Source organism: Accipiter gentilis, chromosome 9 (genome assembly GCF_929443795.1).
Source record: "Accipiter gentilis chromosome 9, bAccGen1.1, whole genome shotgun sequence".
In the NCBI taxonomy this organism is placed as follows: Eukaryota; Metazoa; Chordata; class Aves; order Accipitriformes; family Accipitridae; genus Astur; species Astur gentilis.
This window is the reverse complement of record NC_064888.1, coordinates 35,949,694-35,965,784: the sequence shown is the minus strand read 5'-3', so window position 1 is coordinate 35,965,784 and position 16,091 is coordinate 35,949,694. Positions and strand designations below refer to the sequence as shown.

Sequence of the window (16,091 nt, the reverse complement as noted above, 5' to 3'; positions counted from 1 at the left end):
TGTCTCTATGCTGAAGTGAGCTGTTTCAGATGTCTGAAAAAGTATTGCTTAATGCCTGTAAGCACTGTCGGAAATCAATTGAAATTTGTGCTATTGGTACCTTAAGCTTGGCATATCACTTTAATTCAGTCTGTTTACAGTAGAATACAAATGGGTGTGGGCAATTGTCACAAAGCACATAAATGTGTTGAATAATATTCCTTTAAATTGTAGAAGGAACTTAATTTTGATATTTGCAATATTAACTGTATCTTTATTGAAGCCTTGCAAAAAAGTGCAAATTCAAAATATCATAGGAAATAGCATTGTTTTGGTGGTTTCATATAACCTGCAGATAGTGATCACAATCACACTAAATTTTTTCATATTGAAAATATTTTAAGAATTTATAAAGCATATCATTAATGAAGAAAAAACACATTTTCAAGATACTTTAGGTGGGCAAATGATTAGCAAAGCAGTGCTGTCAATAACATGAGCTTTTAATATTAACAGCAGCAATGCAAAAGAATTCCAAATTGTGTTTTGAGAAGAAAAAAAGGATGCTGAATTTGAATGTTGTATTTTCCAGCAGACAAAGGCAGCTCTGTTGAAGTTCAGTTTTCACATTGCACAGGTGTCTGCATGCTGAAGATGAAATTTATTCACTTTTGTTATATAAATGTATGGTCAACTCTAGGACTTTGATCATCTATCTGTGGAATCTATTTAGTGATAATGGGATGATTCTAAGCATTTTCAACAAGTAAAATTTGAAGCAGTTTAAGCATCCGAATGTGAGAATTAAATTAAAATACAACAATATTCTATCTGAATGTGAATGAAAAGACTTGACCAATTAGGCTGAACATTTAGACGTTTTAACGCATGCCACCAAAAAGTGCAAAGTATGCATTTTCAACTAACACTGTGGTAATGCAGTGAAATAGATATCCTTGGATGAACAGCCTTCTCCTTTCTGCTTCTCCCTGTGTTCTCCAGGTCTCCAAAAACTACTGTGGCCCAGCTAACTATTCCAAACCCAAATAATTTAATGTGCCATCACCTACCAGTTTTGTTTGATATTTAGAATTAAGATTCTCTCTCTCAAAATGTCTTCACCAAAACTGTTTGATTCTAATGTTACGGTAATTCCTGCAGTTCTAGCCAATACTGTAGCTTCCTTTCTAACTCTCTGAACAGTGTCAAAGTAGTGCCTGCTCCAAAGCATTTACACCATACATAGTCAAGACCGAAATGGAAGGCAATTGTGATTACCCAGTTTACAAAGACGAAATCTGAATCTCAAAGATCTAAGTACAAGGATATATTCTAGGGAAATGCACAAGTTTCTGTTCATAAAGGTGTCATGGTTTAGGTCAGGATGGACTAAATATATGCATGAATTACTACATGATAAATGAAACTACGTGAGGTATTATTTTGTGCATTAATAGTCAGTCCATCACAGAGGCCACAAATATCCAAAGTTATAGGAATGTACTGGTTATTAGTAATCTAGAGGACCAGGGTGTTATGTGTGGTGGTTGTGAGCTTGGTCCCATGCATCCCTGGAGGTCCTCCACAGTCAGGTATCTCTGAAAGTTCGGTTGTGTTGTCCCCTAAATTGAAACTCCTTTTTTTTTTTTTTTTTTTTTTTTTTTTTTTTTTCCCCCTTGCTTCCTTTCTTTGATGTATAAAAAAAGAAAAAAGAAGTCAGATGTGCTGTCCTGGTGTTTCACAGAATCCTGATTGTGCATCTGTCAGGATGTTCTGACTCGCTCCAGTCATACAGATTAGAATGTAATCAAGTTCAGAAATCATGATATTAATCACAGTTGCTTTGGATTTTTGTAAGTCTGGGAACATCACGCTTACATTTCATTCTGGCAAAATGCCATCATTGTACATGTTTAAACAAGATTGTGTTATTTTGTTATAAATAGTGATCTACTGGATAATTAACCAAGTCAGAAACTTGGAGGGCTCACGCTGTGGGCGTGTTAGTAATTTGTTACAGCTTTAAATATACTATAAAGTATTTACATTTTATCTTAACATTTTGTCTGCAAACATAGTTTTTGCTTCTTTCATAAATTAATAACTCAGAAATTCCTATGAAAAGGAATCCATCAGAAGCTTCTTTCTTTTCCTTACTTGGGGCTGCAGATTCCTAGCCTTTTTGCCATATATAAAATAAATTATACAGCTCAGTTGCTTGTATCTACAGCCATTGCTGTGTTCAGAAGTATGGCCTTTAGAATGTTTTTCAGGTATGGTTTGTAAGAAGCAATCAAAAAGACATTGGACAATCTTGTATGCTGGATGCTCTTCCAGTTTATGTTACAGGATTGGCCGTTAACCTTTTTTAGGGTCAGGACATTGTCCTTGCAAGTGCTTTACAGACACAGTACAGATGAACCTCCATAATCTGGAACACATATTCCCTTTAGTGGACCTATAGTTATTCACTAGTGCCCAGGAAAACATGAAGTAAAATTGAAGCAAGGTGTAAATTGAAATAGGTCCTTATTTAACCTGCTTTTTTGTCAAAGAAACCACTAATTGCTGGTTTCAGATGTTATGCCAGGTGTTAGAAAGGTGTCCCAGGACAACAGAAAAGATGCCCGTGTGTCCTCCTTGGCCTGGTTCCTGCATCCAGGTCATCTAGAGGGAGGAGGAGCGAGAAGCTTCTGCAGCAGATGGCAAGGCAGGCATGACAAAGTCGGCAAGGGCTGGAGAGTTGGGTGCTGAGGGTTTCTAGGAAGTGCTGAGGCTCTTCTGAGTGCCTGAATAGACCCAAAGGCCAGCCTCGGAGGTGATGGCAAAAACCAAGAGACTTCAGTAACTCCAGGAGAATCTGAGTAAACTTTATTCAAGTCACTTGAAAAAGACTCATGTTCCATCCATACAGTAGTGGAGGAAAGATTTGCCTTCAAACCTTGTATTTAGTCAGGCCCACCCAGCTGAAATGAGTTTTCTCTACTAAAAAAGGAAGCTCAGTCTAATCCATTATTTTCTGTTCTAATAAAATACAGTGTTGAGATTAGAATGCTTTGGTGTGTCTGCCTAAAGAAAATGGCAAATCCACCTTCATATCCCTTACAGATAGACAAAAGTGTGGAGTCATTTACATTTGGTTAATTTACTGCCAAGTTAGGATATAGTTTATTTAGGAATATTGAGGATGCAGTTAGATGTAAATGACTTGCATCGGGATCAATTTTAGACAGCATCCAGGAAGTTTGAACAGTTACCTTCATAATTTAAAAGTATGTGTTGTTTTCCACTGAATTATGTCTGCTAGTAAAACTGCAGGATTGATGCATGCATTCTTTCATAAAAGCTTTTTTTACTGGTGTTACCAGCAGGTAACTATATCCATCTAAATAAAGTGCTGTAGATTTAACTGTGCATCACATGATTAAACCAGGAAAATTTCTTTAACAGGTAGAGCTGTAGTTGATGTCATGAACGCTTTCAGAAAAGTGTGGAGGAAAGAAACTGCAAGTAACATCAGTTGTGAGTCTAGCTTTCAGACTTGCCTTTCAGAGTAGCTTGTCATGTTTACTACTTTGGTGTGTACAGTGCCCGGTGAGTATTCTGCTGTCATCAGAATTTTACAAAAGTAGTAGCAGAGAAGCCACGTAATGGGATTATCCGGTATTTTAGTAGAACAAACAGGTCTTGATTTTCAACACCGTTTCTAGCTGATAATCAATTGGATTCCAGGAGAATTATCTCATCATAAGGTTCTTCATAAAGTATTAAAAAAAAAAAAAGGCATGTGTTAATTAAGGAGCCATTGTTGCTGACTCAGGAAATACTTAGTCTTTTCATCCCATATTTGTTGAATACCTTTTATGACTAAACATCTAATTTCAAATTGTGTTCTGTATTATTTTTCCTGAGGTGTTTGCAGCTATTCAGGAAATGGCGTAAACAAACCAACAAACACCCCAAATAATAATAATAAAAAAATCCAACACCACAAACCAAACAAAAAAAAATCCACAAACCCACACAATCCTCACCCTCTCAAGCTTTGACAACCCATAAACACCATCACACCCCCCCCCAAAAACAACAAAGCAAACAATAAAACCCCAAATATCACTGTACCTTTAGTAGAGATACTGCTACGTGCAGCTGATGGCAGATATTTGAGAATAGTCTCGCTTTCTCTGTAGGACAAATTCTCAAGGCATTTACAACACTAGTTTCTGTCACTTACATTTTTTTCTTGATCTCCTTTCACCTCCAATATAAATATCTTGAGACATTTTGTACCCTAAACTTCTCACCTCAGAGGAAGACCGATGAAACAGAGATTGTAGAAATTAACACTGACAGAGCTGCTAACCTTTTGAGAAACTTGCCACAAAATTACAATTTTGGTGATACCATCAGAAGAAAAAATTATTTTACTCATCAAGGCTAGTCTAGCAAATGTACAGAAAACACAATTTTGAAAATCCAAGATGATAGTTTTGCCTTTGGTCACTGAATTCTAAAATGACTTCAACCTCCATGCATCTTTTTTGACTTCCCTACACAAGGCAGGAGTCAGGGCAGATTTGGTCCTACAATTTAGAATAAGACATGTACAGTAAGTGAAAGCAAAATGTTCCTCTATGATTTAATATTCTTTGCTCTGTAAATGTGTGTGTATCCGGTGTAGTATGAACAGTGAAAGCTGAACACCCATGACTAGCTAGAGCTGTGCATGTTTGAAAAGAACATCTCACCGCTTTTTACATACCATTCTATACAGAGACATTTTATTACTTTCACATGGGGGGGGGGGAATGAACCTCCATGTAAGTGAAGCAGTATGCAAATACAAGATACCAACATTCTCATTTTTTACATGGATTTTCTCATATGCTGTTCAAGAATCTGATTTCAATGTTCTGAGAAGTTAATGCTTTCTATAATTATGTTTTTTAAAGCTGCCTGGATGTTATATTCTTATAGCAATAGACAATTAGAATAAGTAATTTTCTAGACCTTTAGTTTTTCTGGAAAGACTATGAGGTTCATTGATGTAAATATATTTTACCTAGTATAAGGTAGGGTTTCCTGTCCTGTGGTTCAGGATTGCATGGTTTCCGCAAGACCAATTTGCTGGTAATCACAGAAATTTTAAAAGACAAAAGGAAGGCTTCAAATTAACAAACCAAATTGTGACCTTGGCTGAATCACATTAGTTGCTAATGCCCATGGGATGCTGAAGGCTGATGCTGCTGGCATACTCTTTAGAATCTGAAGTTCCAAGCTGTTCTAGCATCTGAATAGTACTGCTCTAGATTTTGTAGGCACGTGATTACTACTACTTAATAGATGATATTTCATATTTTTCCATCTTTTATACTTTTACCTAACTGCATCACATCAAGTTTCTTTGCTGACTGTATCCTCTTGTGCTGTGGAATTTAGCATGTTGTTTTGCTGTAGAGGCACGAATCCCTTTTCCCACGTTAGCATGAATTGCCTCTAAGAACAGCTAGGGGGCTGTATTATTCCATTTTTAAACCAACAAGATGTAAATCGAGGTATACAACTATTGTCAGTCTGTTTTAACAACTTTTTCCTTACCAGTTTGGGCAAACATCAATGTCTATGCCTGTATATCAGTATTTAAAGTTTGATGGAATCATTTGTATAAGATACAGAGCTTACAAGTGGCTGCAGTTTTGTCCATATTGTCAAATCTTTAAGGGTAACTACTATGTTGTGTTTCTTAACTACAGTCTCTCTGAACTGCATTGTACTGTTTTAGTATTTATGTATCTATTCTACTGAAATCATAATCAGATCACATATTAGATATGAATTGACAGAGGAATTTTGCAGCTTTTTTTTCTTTTTTTTTTTCTTCCTTCTTCTAGGTGGTCTGATACTACATAAACACAACCTCTGGGGAGGACAGGGAAACAAGAGTTTCAGAAAAACTCCTGGCCAAGAACACCTGTGGGAATTCACTACCAGGTCTGATTAAAGTTGGGGGGGGTAGGGGGGTGAGGCTTTCTTTTCTTATAGTTTTGCATCAATTAAGTCACTCAGTGATCTGGATTTCACTTCCACATGGTTTTTATTTGATTACTGTGTGAATGTTTTTGTTTTATGTTTTTCCTGATACTTACTGAAAGCTCTAAACCCAAATAAATGACAGGTTCAGTAAAAACTCAATCTTGCTTTTGTGCTGCAAAAGCCCGCTCAAGGCTTCATAAACCCCTCAAAATTGATTTTTGGAGCACTGTTATTTAATCTGTCCTTTACAAAACTTTAATGCCTTGAGCAAATCCTTCTTGCCTTATTCCCACCACTAGGCACTTTGACTTCATGGTAAGCAGATAAATGTAAGACAAAAAATGCAGTTCGGATTGTTCGCCCAGTCCCTAGTAATTCTCTAACTTGTCTATTCTCCCTTAGTCATTATTGAATAAAGCCTCCTGTGTAAACACTACTTTTTGTGCTCCCACCACACACAGACGTTTTCCCATCAGTCGCTTGCTCTCCCCCACCTGCTATATCTGACTCATTAGTTCAGCTTCAGCTTTGCTTCACCTATTCCTTCCCCAAAGAATTCTATTTAAAGTTCATGACACTGTTCTTATTCTCAGCATACTTTCTCTTCACATAGCTACCGGGCCTACAGATAATACTGTGTAATGTTCCTCGGGCTCAGTGGCTCCAACTTCAATATTTTCTTGCAGGGTTCAGTCTTTAAAAGGAGGTCTATGGCAGAGATGAGTAAGGGAATCTGCAGGCTAACTGCGGTCCAGTCAATGTATTAATTGAACCTTCTTGTCAGTTTACTGTTACATTGTCACCTGAACTGCTGCCAGCCATAACAACCTAATGCAGTGCTCCAACACCGCAGCTTTTGCATGCGGGACTGGCTGCAAAACAATATCGACTGCATTCGAGTCAGTTCTTTTTGCACGTAACACCCTTCTGAGAGTTTGCTGTCAGCCGTTAATTTACATGCAAAGGAGGAGGCAGAAGGAAAACCAGTGAAACTGAATGCAGAAAAAATAGTATTCTAGCTTTGCATATCTTGTATGGCTGGCCTCAAGTACCATATGGCCCTGACTACAGGTGTAGTTTGATGCTGTTGCTGTATTCAGGGCATTTGGATTCGGGCTGCAAGGTGACAGGAAGCTTAAAACTGCCCATAGTTAAGGGTTCACTTATCTTAACCTACTTTGAAAGAACAGTGTTTGAAGCACTGTTTTTTTACAGAAGTTTTAGTATCAAATAACCCCTCTATCATCATTACTTTGTCTTTATTAAAAGTGTTCAGTGAAAGAGTACCAGCTAATGTAGGTAACTAGAAAGAACCAAGTAACTAAAAATATGTAAAGACTGAAGTACTAGCAGTTAATGCTGGCAGAAAGTGGCTTGAAGTAGGTAGTACTGTCTTCCACGTTATTTGTATTGTAATGGCCTTTAAACAATAACTCAGAGGTGATTATGTTGTCATCTGTCTTCTAATGAAATGTTTGTCCCTACCAGCTGTACCTTATATATGTTATATTATATTAATTGTTCTGGAACTTTTTTATAAAACTCAGTCAACAGAATGGAAAACCAGCTTAAATATCTTTTAAAATGCTCACACGAAGGATTTCTGTATGGCTTATTTTTTTTTTATTATTAATTTGGATGAAGGGCCTTATGGTTTGAGCGATTGTCAGATGCAAATTGTAAGGTGGACCTTGGTTTGACTGAAATCAACAGCAAAGCATCCATTGACTTAATTTTACCTCAGAGGAGGTAAAAGGCAATTGGAATAGAATGTACAAAGAGCAGAAGGATTATGACTCCAGCCAGAGTGGCTTATGGGTTTTTGTCCGGTATCTTTTTAAATTCTTGAAAAAACTGACAATTATTTGTAGCTATGATGTGCGGCAGAGCAAACACTAATACAACATGGCACTTGAGGAAAGCTGCATACCTTGTGTGTAAAAATGACACCAGTCCAACATACACGTGACTTCAGATACCCAAAACCACAGCGATTCCTCTACAAAGAGAGTAAAGTACTTGTGTTGTCTCAGTGCTAGCTAGCAGGACATGGAAATTAATTTAGTAATAAATGGAAAGGATAGCATCCTCAGATTAATTAAAAAATACTGGAAATAAGTTGACAACATTTTTAAATAATTCCATCTCTGAATGAAAAAAAAAAAAAAGATAAATTGGCAATTTCTGCTGTGGAACAAATGTCCTTGTAATCTACAAGAAGCTTTCTTACACCTGCAGTCCTGTTAAAGAGTGTGCAGGGATTGGATATTCTGAGCAACTCTATGTAGCATGGACTTTCTTCTTGGATATTTTTTTTTTTTTTTTTTTTTTTTTTTTTTTTTTTTTTTTTTTTTTAGAACATGGTTTCATTTGAAAACATTTTTGGATTAAGACATTTTAACCTTTTTTCACTTTGGGTGATAGTTTTCTAGAGATGAGTCAAAATACTGGCAAGAGGAGTGTTCAGTTACAATATTCAGAATTTTAGATGCATGCTTTCTAGCTGTCTTGTTTCTGAACTATCAGTAGCATTTTATTCAATTTTTAACACTTAAAACATTATTTTAGTTTCACTGTAATAGTAAATGCCCCACAAAAGCTGTGTTTTATAACAGCGAAAGTAGCTATTAATGCAGAGATTTGCAATGTGTTGCTTTTATATGCCAAATAATACTCTTTGTGTGTGTATATATGTGTGTGTATATATATGTATTCAGAACATTAGTGCATGAATGGTTTTGTAAATAGTAGCCTGGATTTCAGTCTTACTTCCACTTGCCTTGCTTTGCTGTGAATATCGTAGCAATTCCTGACATAGACTTGTAAATAACGGGAGAATAATGCTACCTGTGTATTAGACGTACAGATAACTTCAGTACAAAGCTTATCATGTGCCATAATGGCGTCAAAATTACCAGTGAAGAAGTAATGAAGCCACCAAGATGATGAAGGGGCTGGACCACCACCCCTATGGGGACAGGCTGAGAGAATTGGGGTTGTTCAGCCTGGAGAAGAGAAGGCTCTGGGGAGACCTTATAGCGGCCTTCCAGTACCTAAAGGCAGCCTGCAAGAAAGCTGGGGAGGGACTTTTTACAAGGGCATGTAGCGATAGGACGAGGCGTAATGGCTTTAAACTGAAAGCGGGCAGATTTCGATTAGATATTAGGAAGAAATTCATCACTGTGAGGGTGGTGAGGCACTGGAGCAGGTTGCCCAGAGAAGCTGTGGATGCCCCATCCCTGGAAGCGTTCCAGCCCAGGCTGGATGGGGCTTGGAGCAACCTGGTCTAGTGGAAGGTGTCCCTGCCCATGGCAGGGGGTTGGAACTAGATGGCCTTTAAGGTCCCTTCAACACAAACCATTCTATTCTGTTCTACGATTAATCATCTCTCTATATCACCCAGTTTGATTTGTACTGAAGTGTTTGGAAGGCCAACTCGTTTCATTAAATACCAGCTACTTCAAAAGCTGAACCTGTCCTGAATTATCAGTGCCGTCACCAACCTAGCACCTTCTAATTATCTTGAAATACTCTACAAATATGGTTGTTGCCTTTGTTTCTCCAATTATGTCCTTGTACATGCAGCAGGTAATAGATTTTGTGACCATATAATATTATATGCCCCTTCATATGAAACAACCAAAACACAAACAGTTGTGACTTAATTAGTTGCAACTTAACATCACTATTACTACTTCATGGAGAGAACCAGTACTCTGGACAGGGTTTTTTTTTGTTTGGGGGTTTTGGGGTGGGTTTTTTTTTTTTTTGATAGATATACAAATCTGTCTTTTAAGAAAAAGTGGCAGGAGGGGAAAACAAAACAAAGAAATAAAGCTTCCACTCGGGTTCTGTGAGTGTTGTATTCTCTGTATATCCTGGCATATGCTAAGCTTTTAAATAAGTGTTTCTGAAGTACCTTACAACAGTTTAGCTCCATCTGCCATCCGGTTTTCGCTATAAAAGTGGCCAGCCTGATCATCTTCCATCTCATGAGGTGAGGCAAACTCCTTTAGGCAAAATTTATTGTGAGGCGAAGCTAATTCCTTAAGTCAAATGGGCCAAATAGCTTGTTGACAAAATTCCCAAGTAAAGCACACGTTGACTTTTTTTTTATTTATTTAAAAAACCTCCACCGTTTGGTTGCAGCTAAAACATAAAACCACCTGAATCAAATTTTCTGCGTGTGAAAACAAGGAAATCTGGAACCTGACGTTATTTTAGGCTAATTGCATTTTGTTGGGTTTCGGGGGAGCGCTACATAGTAGCAACTGTGGGAAAACCACTAAATAGTTCTCTGTTCGAACCATCTGTCACGAATACGGGACATATGTTCGCTTTGTTTATTCAGGAGCCAAGTGGAAGCCGATACACTCAGCTCGGCCCCGGCCGAGCACCGTGGGGATGCGGCTCCCTCCTCTCCCCCAACCCCGGCCGGCCGGGGGCAGCCTGCGCCGCCCGGCGCTTCCTCCGCAGCCGCGGGGCCTGCCCCCGCCAGGGGATGGGGCGGGCGGCAGGGGGAGGCCGTGGCCGGCCGGGAAGCCGGCTCATCCCCAGCGGGAGCGGGCAGCGGCGCCCGCCCCGCCGCAGCCGCGTTCAGCCGGCGGCGGCTTCCGCCCGGAATCGCTCCGGGGCGCCGTGCCCGGGGGCCTCCCGCAACCGCGGCCGCTCCGCTACCGGTCGGCGGAACCGGAGCAACCGCCCCCGCCGGGAGCTTCCCCCCCCCCCCCGCCCCCCGTATTCAGTCCCAATTTCCCCTGCCAAACTTTCCCGGCGGCTGCCGGCAGCGCGGCACCTGCCCCCGACCCGGCGGCGGAGGCGAGCGCACCCGCGCAAGCTCCGCGCCCCGTCTCCCCGCCCCGGCGCAAACGAATAAATAAAGTTGCGGACCGGGGCGGGGGGCTGTGTGTGTGTGGAAGAGGCGAATAGCCCCGGGGAGCCGCAGGCAGAGGGGCTGCAAGTGGCTGCGGCGCTGCCAGCGGCTCGCCCCGGCTGCGGGGCCGGGGGCGGGCGGGCGGGCGCCGCGGATCTCGTGTCGTTCCGTCCGTCCCCCCCCCGCCCACTCCCCCCCGTGTGTGTGCTCTCGGTCCCTCCCTGGGAACAGGCGCTGCCCACCCAAGGAGGCGACCGGCGCTCCTGCCCCGCTCCCGCTCGCTCACTCGCACACGCATCTACCCGTGCGTGCGCCTCTCTCGCTCCCTCCCTGAAGTCAGCGCTTGTGTTTTCAGGTTGCTCAGACCTGAAATCTAAGGGAAAAAGCTGAGCGTTTGCGTCGCTGCTCCTGCCGCTGGTGGTGGTAGCGGTGAAGAGGAGAGAGGTTTCTTTTCTTTTTTTTTTTTTTTTTTTTTTTCTTTTTTTTTCCCCCCCCTTGAATTCAATGGATCTGAACTTGGAGTCTTTGGACCTCGGCGGTTTTGGAATATCTACATGCTGATCCTCTTTGTTGTGGCACATCAGCTCGTTTGGGGAAACCATCCGAAGACAGCAAGATGTTTCTCGTTATCTTGTATTTCGCTTTGCCCTTAGTGGGTAAGTTGCCGGCATCTGATTTCTGTCTGTACATCGCTTCATAAAGCAAAGCGTAGGGTTTATGGGATCGGGTGCCTGACAGTTGTCAGTCTATTGTTTAGGCAGAACAGTGAAGTTCCCAGTAGTTTTTATGGCTCTGCCTCACATCAGTTAGCCCAGTCTACATTTAAAGCTCTGGGAGATTACAGACTTAGATACTTGCCTGTGTAGCCTCTTGTTAAATTGGGTTCTCGCAAGTTACAGGGAAACTTTTCATTTTACTAAAATAAGGCTGCTTGGGGAGAGTGGGGGGGTGACAAGAGCCAGCTGAAGGATTACATCTTCACCTGAACCTGGCAGCCTGCCCGACTGCGAGTGGTTTGCAGCCCAAACTGGTTTCCTTTCCACAAGAGATGTTTGCGTTTCCATCTGCGTGTGTCTGAGGGAGCATGACAGGGGGCACGATGGAGAGGAGAGAGTTAATGTAATTTGCTTTGTTCTCCTGCAAAAGCATCATACGTGGAGAGAAATGGAGGGGGGGGACGACTCATAAATTCTACCTTTATACATGTAGAATAAGCAAAAATGTGTACAGCCTTTAAAAAGTGACTGACGCAAAAAGAGGCCAATATCAATCAGTGAGGATACTTATCGCTCTGAGCGGGTTGTTCGTGGATGTAATTGAAATTACAGCAAAGCTTTTCTGGAAAGTGAGGCCGAATATTTAACCCCTCAGTTAAACACTCAAATGGAAAGGTTATTTGTTTCCCCAAAGTGGATCTAAGGAATAATGAGTGCTTGTTTTGTCAGGCACATTAACCCCTGTGGGTTTTCTTTCCTTTTTGTGTTTTCTCATAAATCAGCCAGCAGGCTTAAAACGTACTGTTTCCTTGGACTCCCACAAAAGTGGATCTAAGACCATGAAAACCCCGCGTGCTTTTTCCTAAGGTGTAGCGTGAAGCCCGGAGGTTTGCAAGGTGCTGCCCGTGGGGGCTGGCTGCATGTGCTGCGTGAGGAGGTGCCTTGTGCTTCCCAGATGCCTGCTTTGGAGCCCTGGTTAAATCAGCCTCCTCCCTCAACGAGAGTTTGTTGGTTTGTGTCTCCTCTCTCTAGATGTACTTTTGTCCGCAGAAGTAAGCGGGCTGCCTGGAGGGGACCGCCTCGACTGCGTGAAAGCCAGCGATCAGTGTCTCAAGGAGCAGAGCTGTAGTACTAAATACAGGACACTGAGGCAGTGTGTAGCCGGCAAAGAGAGCAACTTCAGCCGGGCGACAGGCCTGGAGGCAAAGGACGAATGCAAAAGCGCCATGGAAGCTCTCAAGCAGAAATCTCTGTACAACTGCCGCTGTAAGAGGGGCATGAAGAAGGAGAAAAACTGCCTGCGCATTTACTGGAGCATGTACCAGAGCTTACAGGGTACGTTGCAAAACGCAGAAACGTTACGCTCCCCTAGTGCAGTGTGTGATTTTGCAGCCCCTTGCATCCGCAGCTAGCTACCGCCACTGAGGCTAAACCGAGGGTCTGACCCTGTAATTCACATTGTGCTCTTCAGCTGCAAACTGAGGACCTTTCATCCGACTCAAGAACAGCTGCTGCTCCATCTCCTGTTGTTGGGAAATCCACAATGAGGGTTTCCTCCAGGGGACCCAGCTGACCTTTCTAAACCAGAGTCAAAAGATAAGGGCACTAGCAAGTGCAAGAGCTACAAAAACAATCATTTGGAGACATTTTCCTAATAATATTTAAACTCCTTAATTAGGACTCACCTAACAAGATCACAGGACACTGGAACTAGTTTCTTAGCTCTTTGCTGAAAGTTAATGTATTATGAAGAGGAGCATTATTTTAAGGAAAAGTTTTTTTCTTTCCTGTATTTACTAGCAATATTCCCTGGGGATGCTGAGGCAGAGGAAAAAAAAACAAAAAAGTTTGTGCTCTCCTAGAGTGTGTAGACGTGTCAGTTAGAAGTGATGTGACAGTGATTGACTCAGGACTTCTGTTCTTGATGTCACTGGCAAATTTCCCGTAGTCTATTGAGAACAGTCAGGTTCTTAGATGAGATATATAATTTTTAGTCCTGTTTTGCTCTGGCCCTGGAGTTGAAGATGCAATCTTTCACTTCAGTATGGTCCCCATTTAACTCTTTTCTGTAGCTGCTTCTGCAAAAAGGGAAGTCATCCCTTTCTGTTCATTTATCCAGGCATCAACTGGAATGTTTTAATGAGAATATATATTTTTGTTCTAACTTTCGTAATAAATTACACTACTCTTGGACATTTTCGGCATCATAAAAAGTTTCCCTTCCAACAGCATCTTGTTAGGAGTGTTTTATTCCAAAGATGCTAGTTTTTAGCTGTTACCTGTGCTGCTCCTCTAAAACAGAGCTCTGTTGTTAGGGTGAATGAAGAGGAACATCCTTGCTACAGCTGGTCTCCTGCTGCATGAGATGGGACAGTTCCTGTGATGTCACAGGCTGTCTTTGCAAATTATGACCTCATCCATGGAGGAAGGAGAGAAAAGAACTAGTGACAGGGATAAACAGCTAGTTTCTTTCAAGTGTTTTTACAGGTAGTGCTTTGAGGAGAAATAGCCAAATAAACAGATTAAAGGGGAGTACCTTTTGCTGTTATAGAATAACTTCATTTCAGAGTAAAAGTAAACAACAAAATCTTATCCTGAATTCTTGTATAAGAAAAAAATCCAAATATTTTTTGTCTTTAGGAAATGACTTGCTTGAAGATTCCCCTTATGAGCCAGTTAACAGCAGACTATCAGACATATTCAGGCTAGCACCAATTGTATCAGGTAAGCAGACTTAAAATTCTTTAACTGAAACATGATTACAATCTGCTGCTTTGTAGTTGAATTATGGAACTTTAAAGCAATACTCTCTTAAATAAAAAGAAATGTTAATGGCTTTCTGGATTTAGGAAGTTGATGATATAGTTGCACCAAAGAAAATACTAACTGGTTTTGAAATAATAACTAAAACTGAAAGAGTGCTTGGCAGGATGGCAATTTGTATTCTTTTTGAGTCATTCTTGACAATAAATGCTAAATTTTCCTGTAGGTGGCAATCTGATTCCCTACGTTCCTAATTTACAAATCAGTTCCTTTTTGGGAATGTGGTCAGTGCAAGTTACCTCCCATTGACATTAAAGAAGATCAGAAGAGAAATCTTTCAAATGTTTGCATAAGGGAATGCTTTATAGTTTCATACATTTTTTGTTTAAAAAAGAAATTTCAGAGTTAAGGCTTGTCTTCTTTTCTGGAACTGCTGCCTGTTTAAAGAGCCTATTCACAACTTCTTTCTTTTTCTGGGTTTTCTCTAAACATTTTTTGTTGCTGTGTGGCTGTCTTTCAGAACTTGTTTGTAGTACTTTGAATATGTTGCTAGGTAATTAAACTATGCTGTTTGGTTTTTATCAGCCTAATTGATACTCATTTTGGATCATATTTATTGAAACAATGATTTTTGGGGCACTCACAGGGGTTACAGGTTGGAATTAATTTTCTTTTTCAGAGTTTCAGAAAGTCTTATGAGGATGCAGTCTCTATTCCGGACCTTTATTTGTTGAGTTACATAAAAAATTTAATATGCACAGTATAATGTGTAAGTCTGGCAGTGTTGAAGATGTAGTTAACTGACATGCTATGGATAAGCATTAGTAGATGGCTCTTTAAAAGAAAGAAGAAAAGACCAGAGAGAGTGGCTTGACCAATTTTCAGAAGTACTTACACTTTTTAGGACCCTAAGTCTCATTAAAAGCCAGGGGGACTTAGGTTGTTAAGTATTTAATGGTACAGATTTTCAAAGGCATATAGACATATAAAATGTAGGTAACTGCCCATTGGGATTTTCAGAAAGGACTAAGTGATTTAAATAGGCGTTAGATGCCCATGCAGTTTTAAAAATTCTAAGTGCTTAATGCATCTTTAGGTATCTTAATGCCTTTGAAAATCAGCCGTTTAGTCACTTTTCAAATTGAGACTTCAGATCCAGATCACATACGTCTTTTGAAAGCATTATCCTAGTTTGGCAAGCAAGTCTGTTGGAGAAATAGTAGAGAACAAAGATTAATTTCTGAAGAATCTTTATTTATTTTATTTTTTATTCATTAAAAACCTCAACTTAATACAAAACCAAGACAAAATCAATGCAGAAGGGTTCCAGGATGTTTTCTTAAAGTTTATGGTCAGCCTGCTGAGGACCAAATTCCAACCTACCTCAGCAGTTTTATGATCTCCATAGAAATACCCTATGTACACTCTGCCTTTCTGTTATTTTTTAGATTCCCCATTTACTTGCAAAGTAATTATCTTAACAAATGTAATAATTTTTTTTTCTACTTGTTCTGTGCAACAATTAAATAAGACATGGTTGCCAGGAAGTGACGTCCATCCTACCACAGTCACTGAAGATGCTGGTGGACTGGTTAGGACTCATTCTGTGTTACTAGTGCACCCCGAATTGCTGTTCACTTTGTCAGAAGTTTCAGGTTTACAAGGATTGGAGGCCTAGATTCATAGGGAGCAACAAACAGAAGTTGTAATACAGTGGAAAAACACCA

At 40.5% G+C, this 16,091-nt stretch overlaps 1 protein-coding gene across 1 annotated transcript in view; it reads left to right on the top strand.

The window, feature by feature from the left end:
• Positions 1-11,089: 11,089 nt before the first annotated feature.
• GFRA1 (GDNF family receptor alpha 1) overlaps positions 11,090-16,091 on the top strand; it is a 146,374-nt gene continuing 141,372 nt past the window's right edge. The window contains exons 1-3 of the mRNA XM_049809576.1: positions 11,090-11,541; positions 12,634-12,936; positions 14,242-14,325. Coding sequence (XP_049665533.1) covers positions 11,502-11,541; positions 12,634-12,936; positions 14,242-14,325 — 427 coding nt within the window. The 5' untranslated portion in view covers positions 11,090-11,501. The remainder of the gene's footprint in view (positions 11,542-12,633; positions 12,937-14,241; positions 14,326-16,091) is intronic.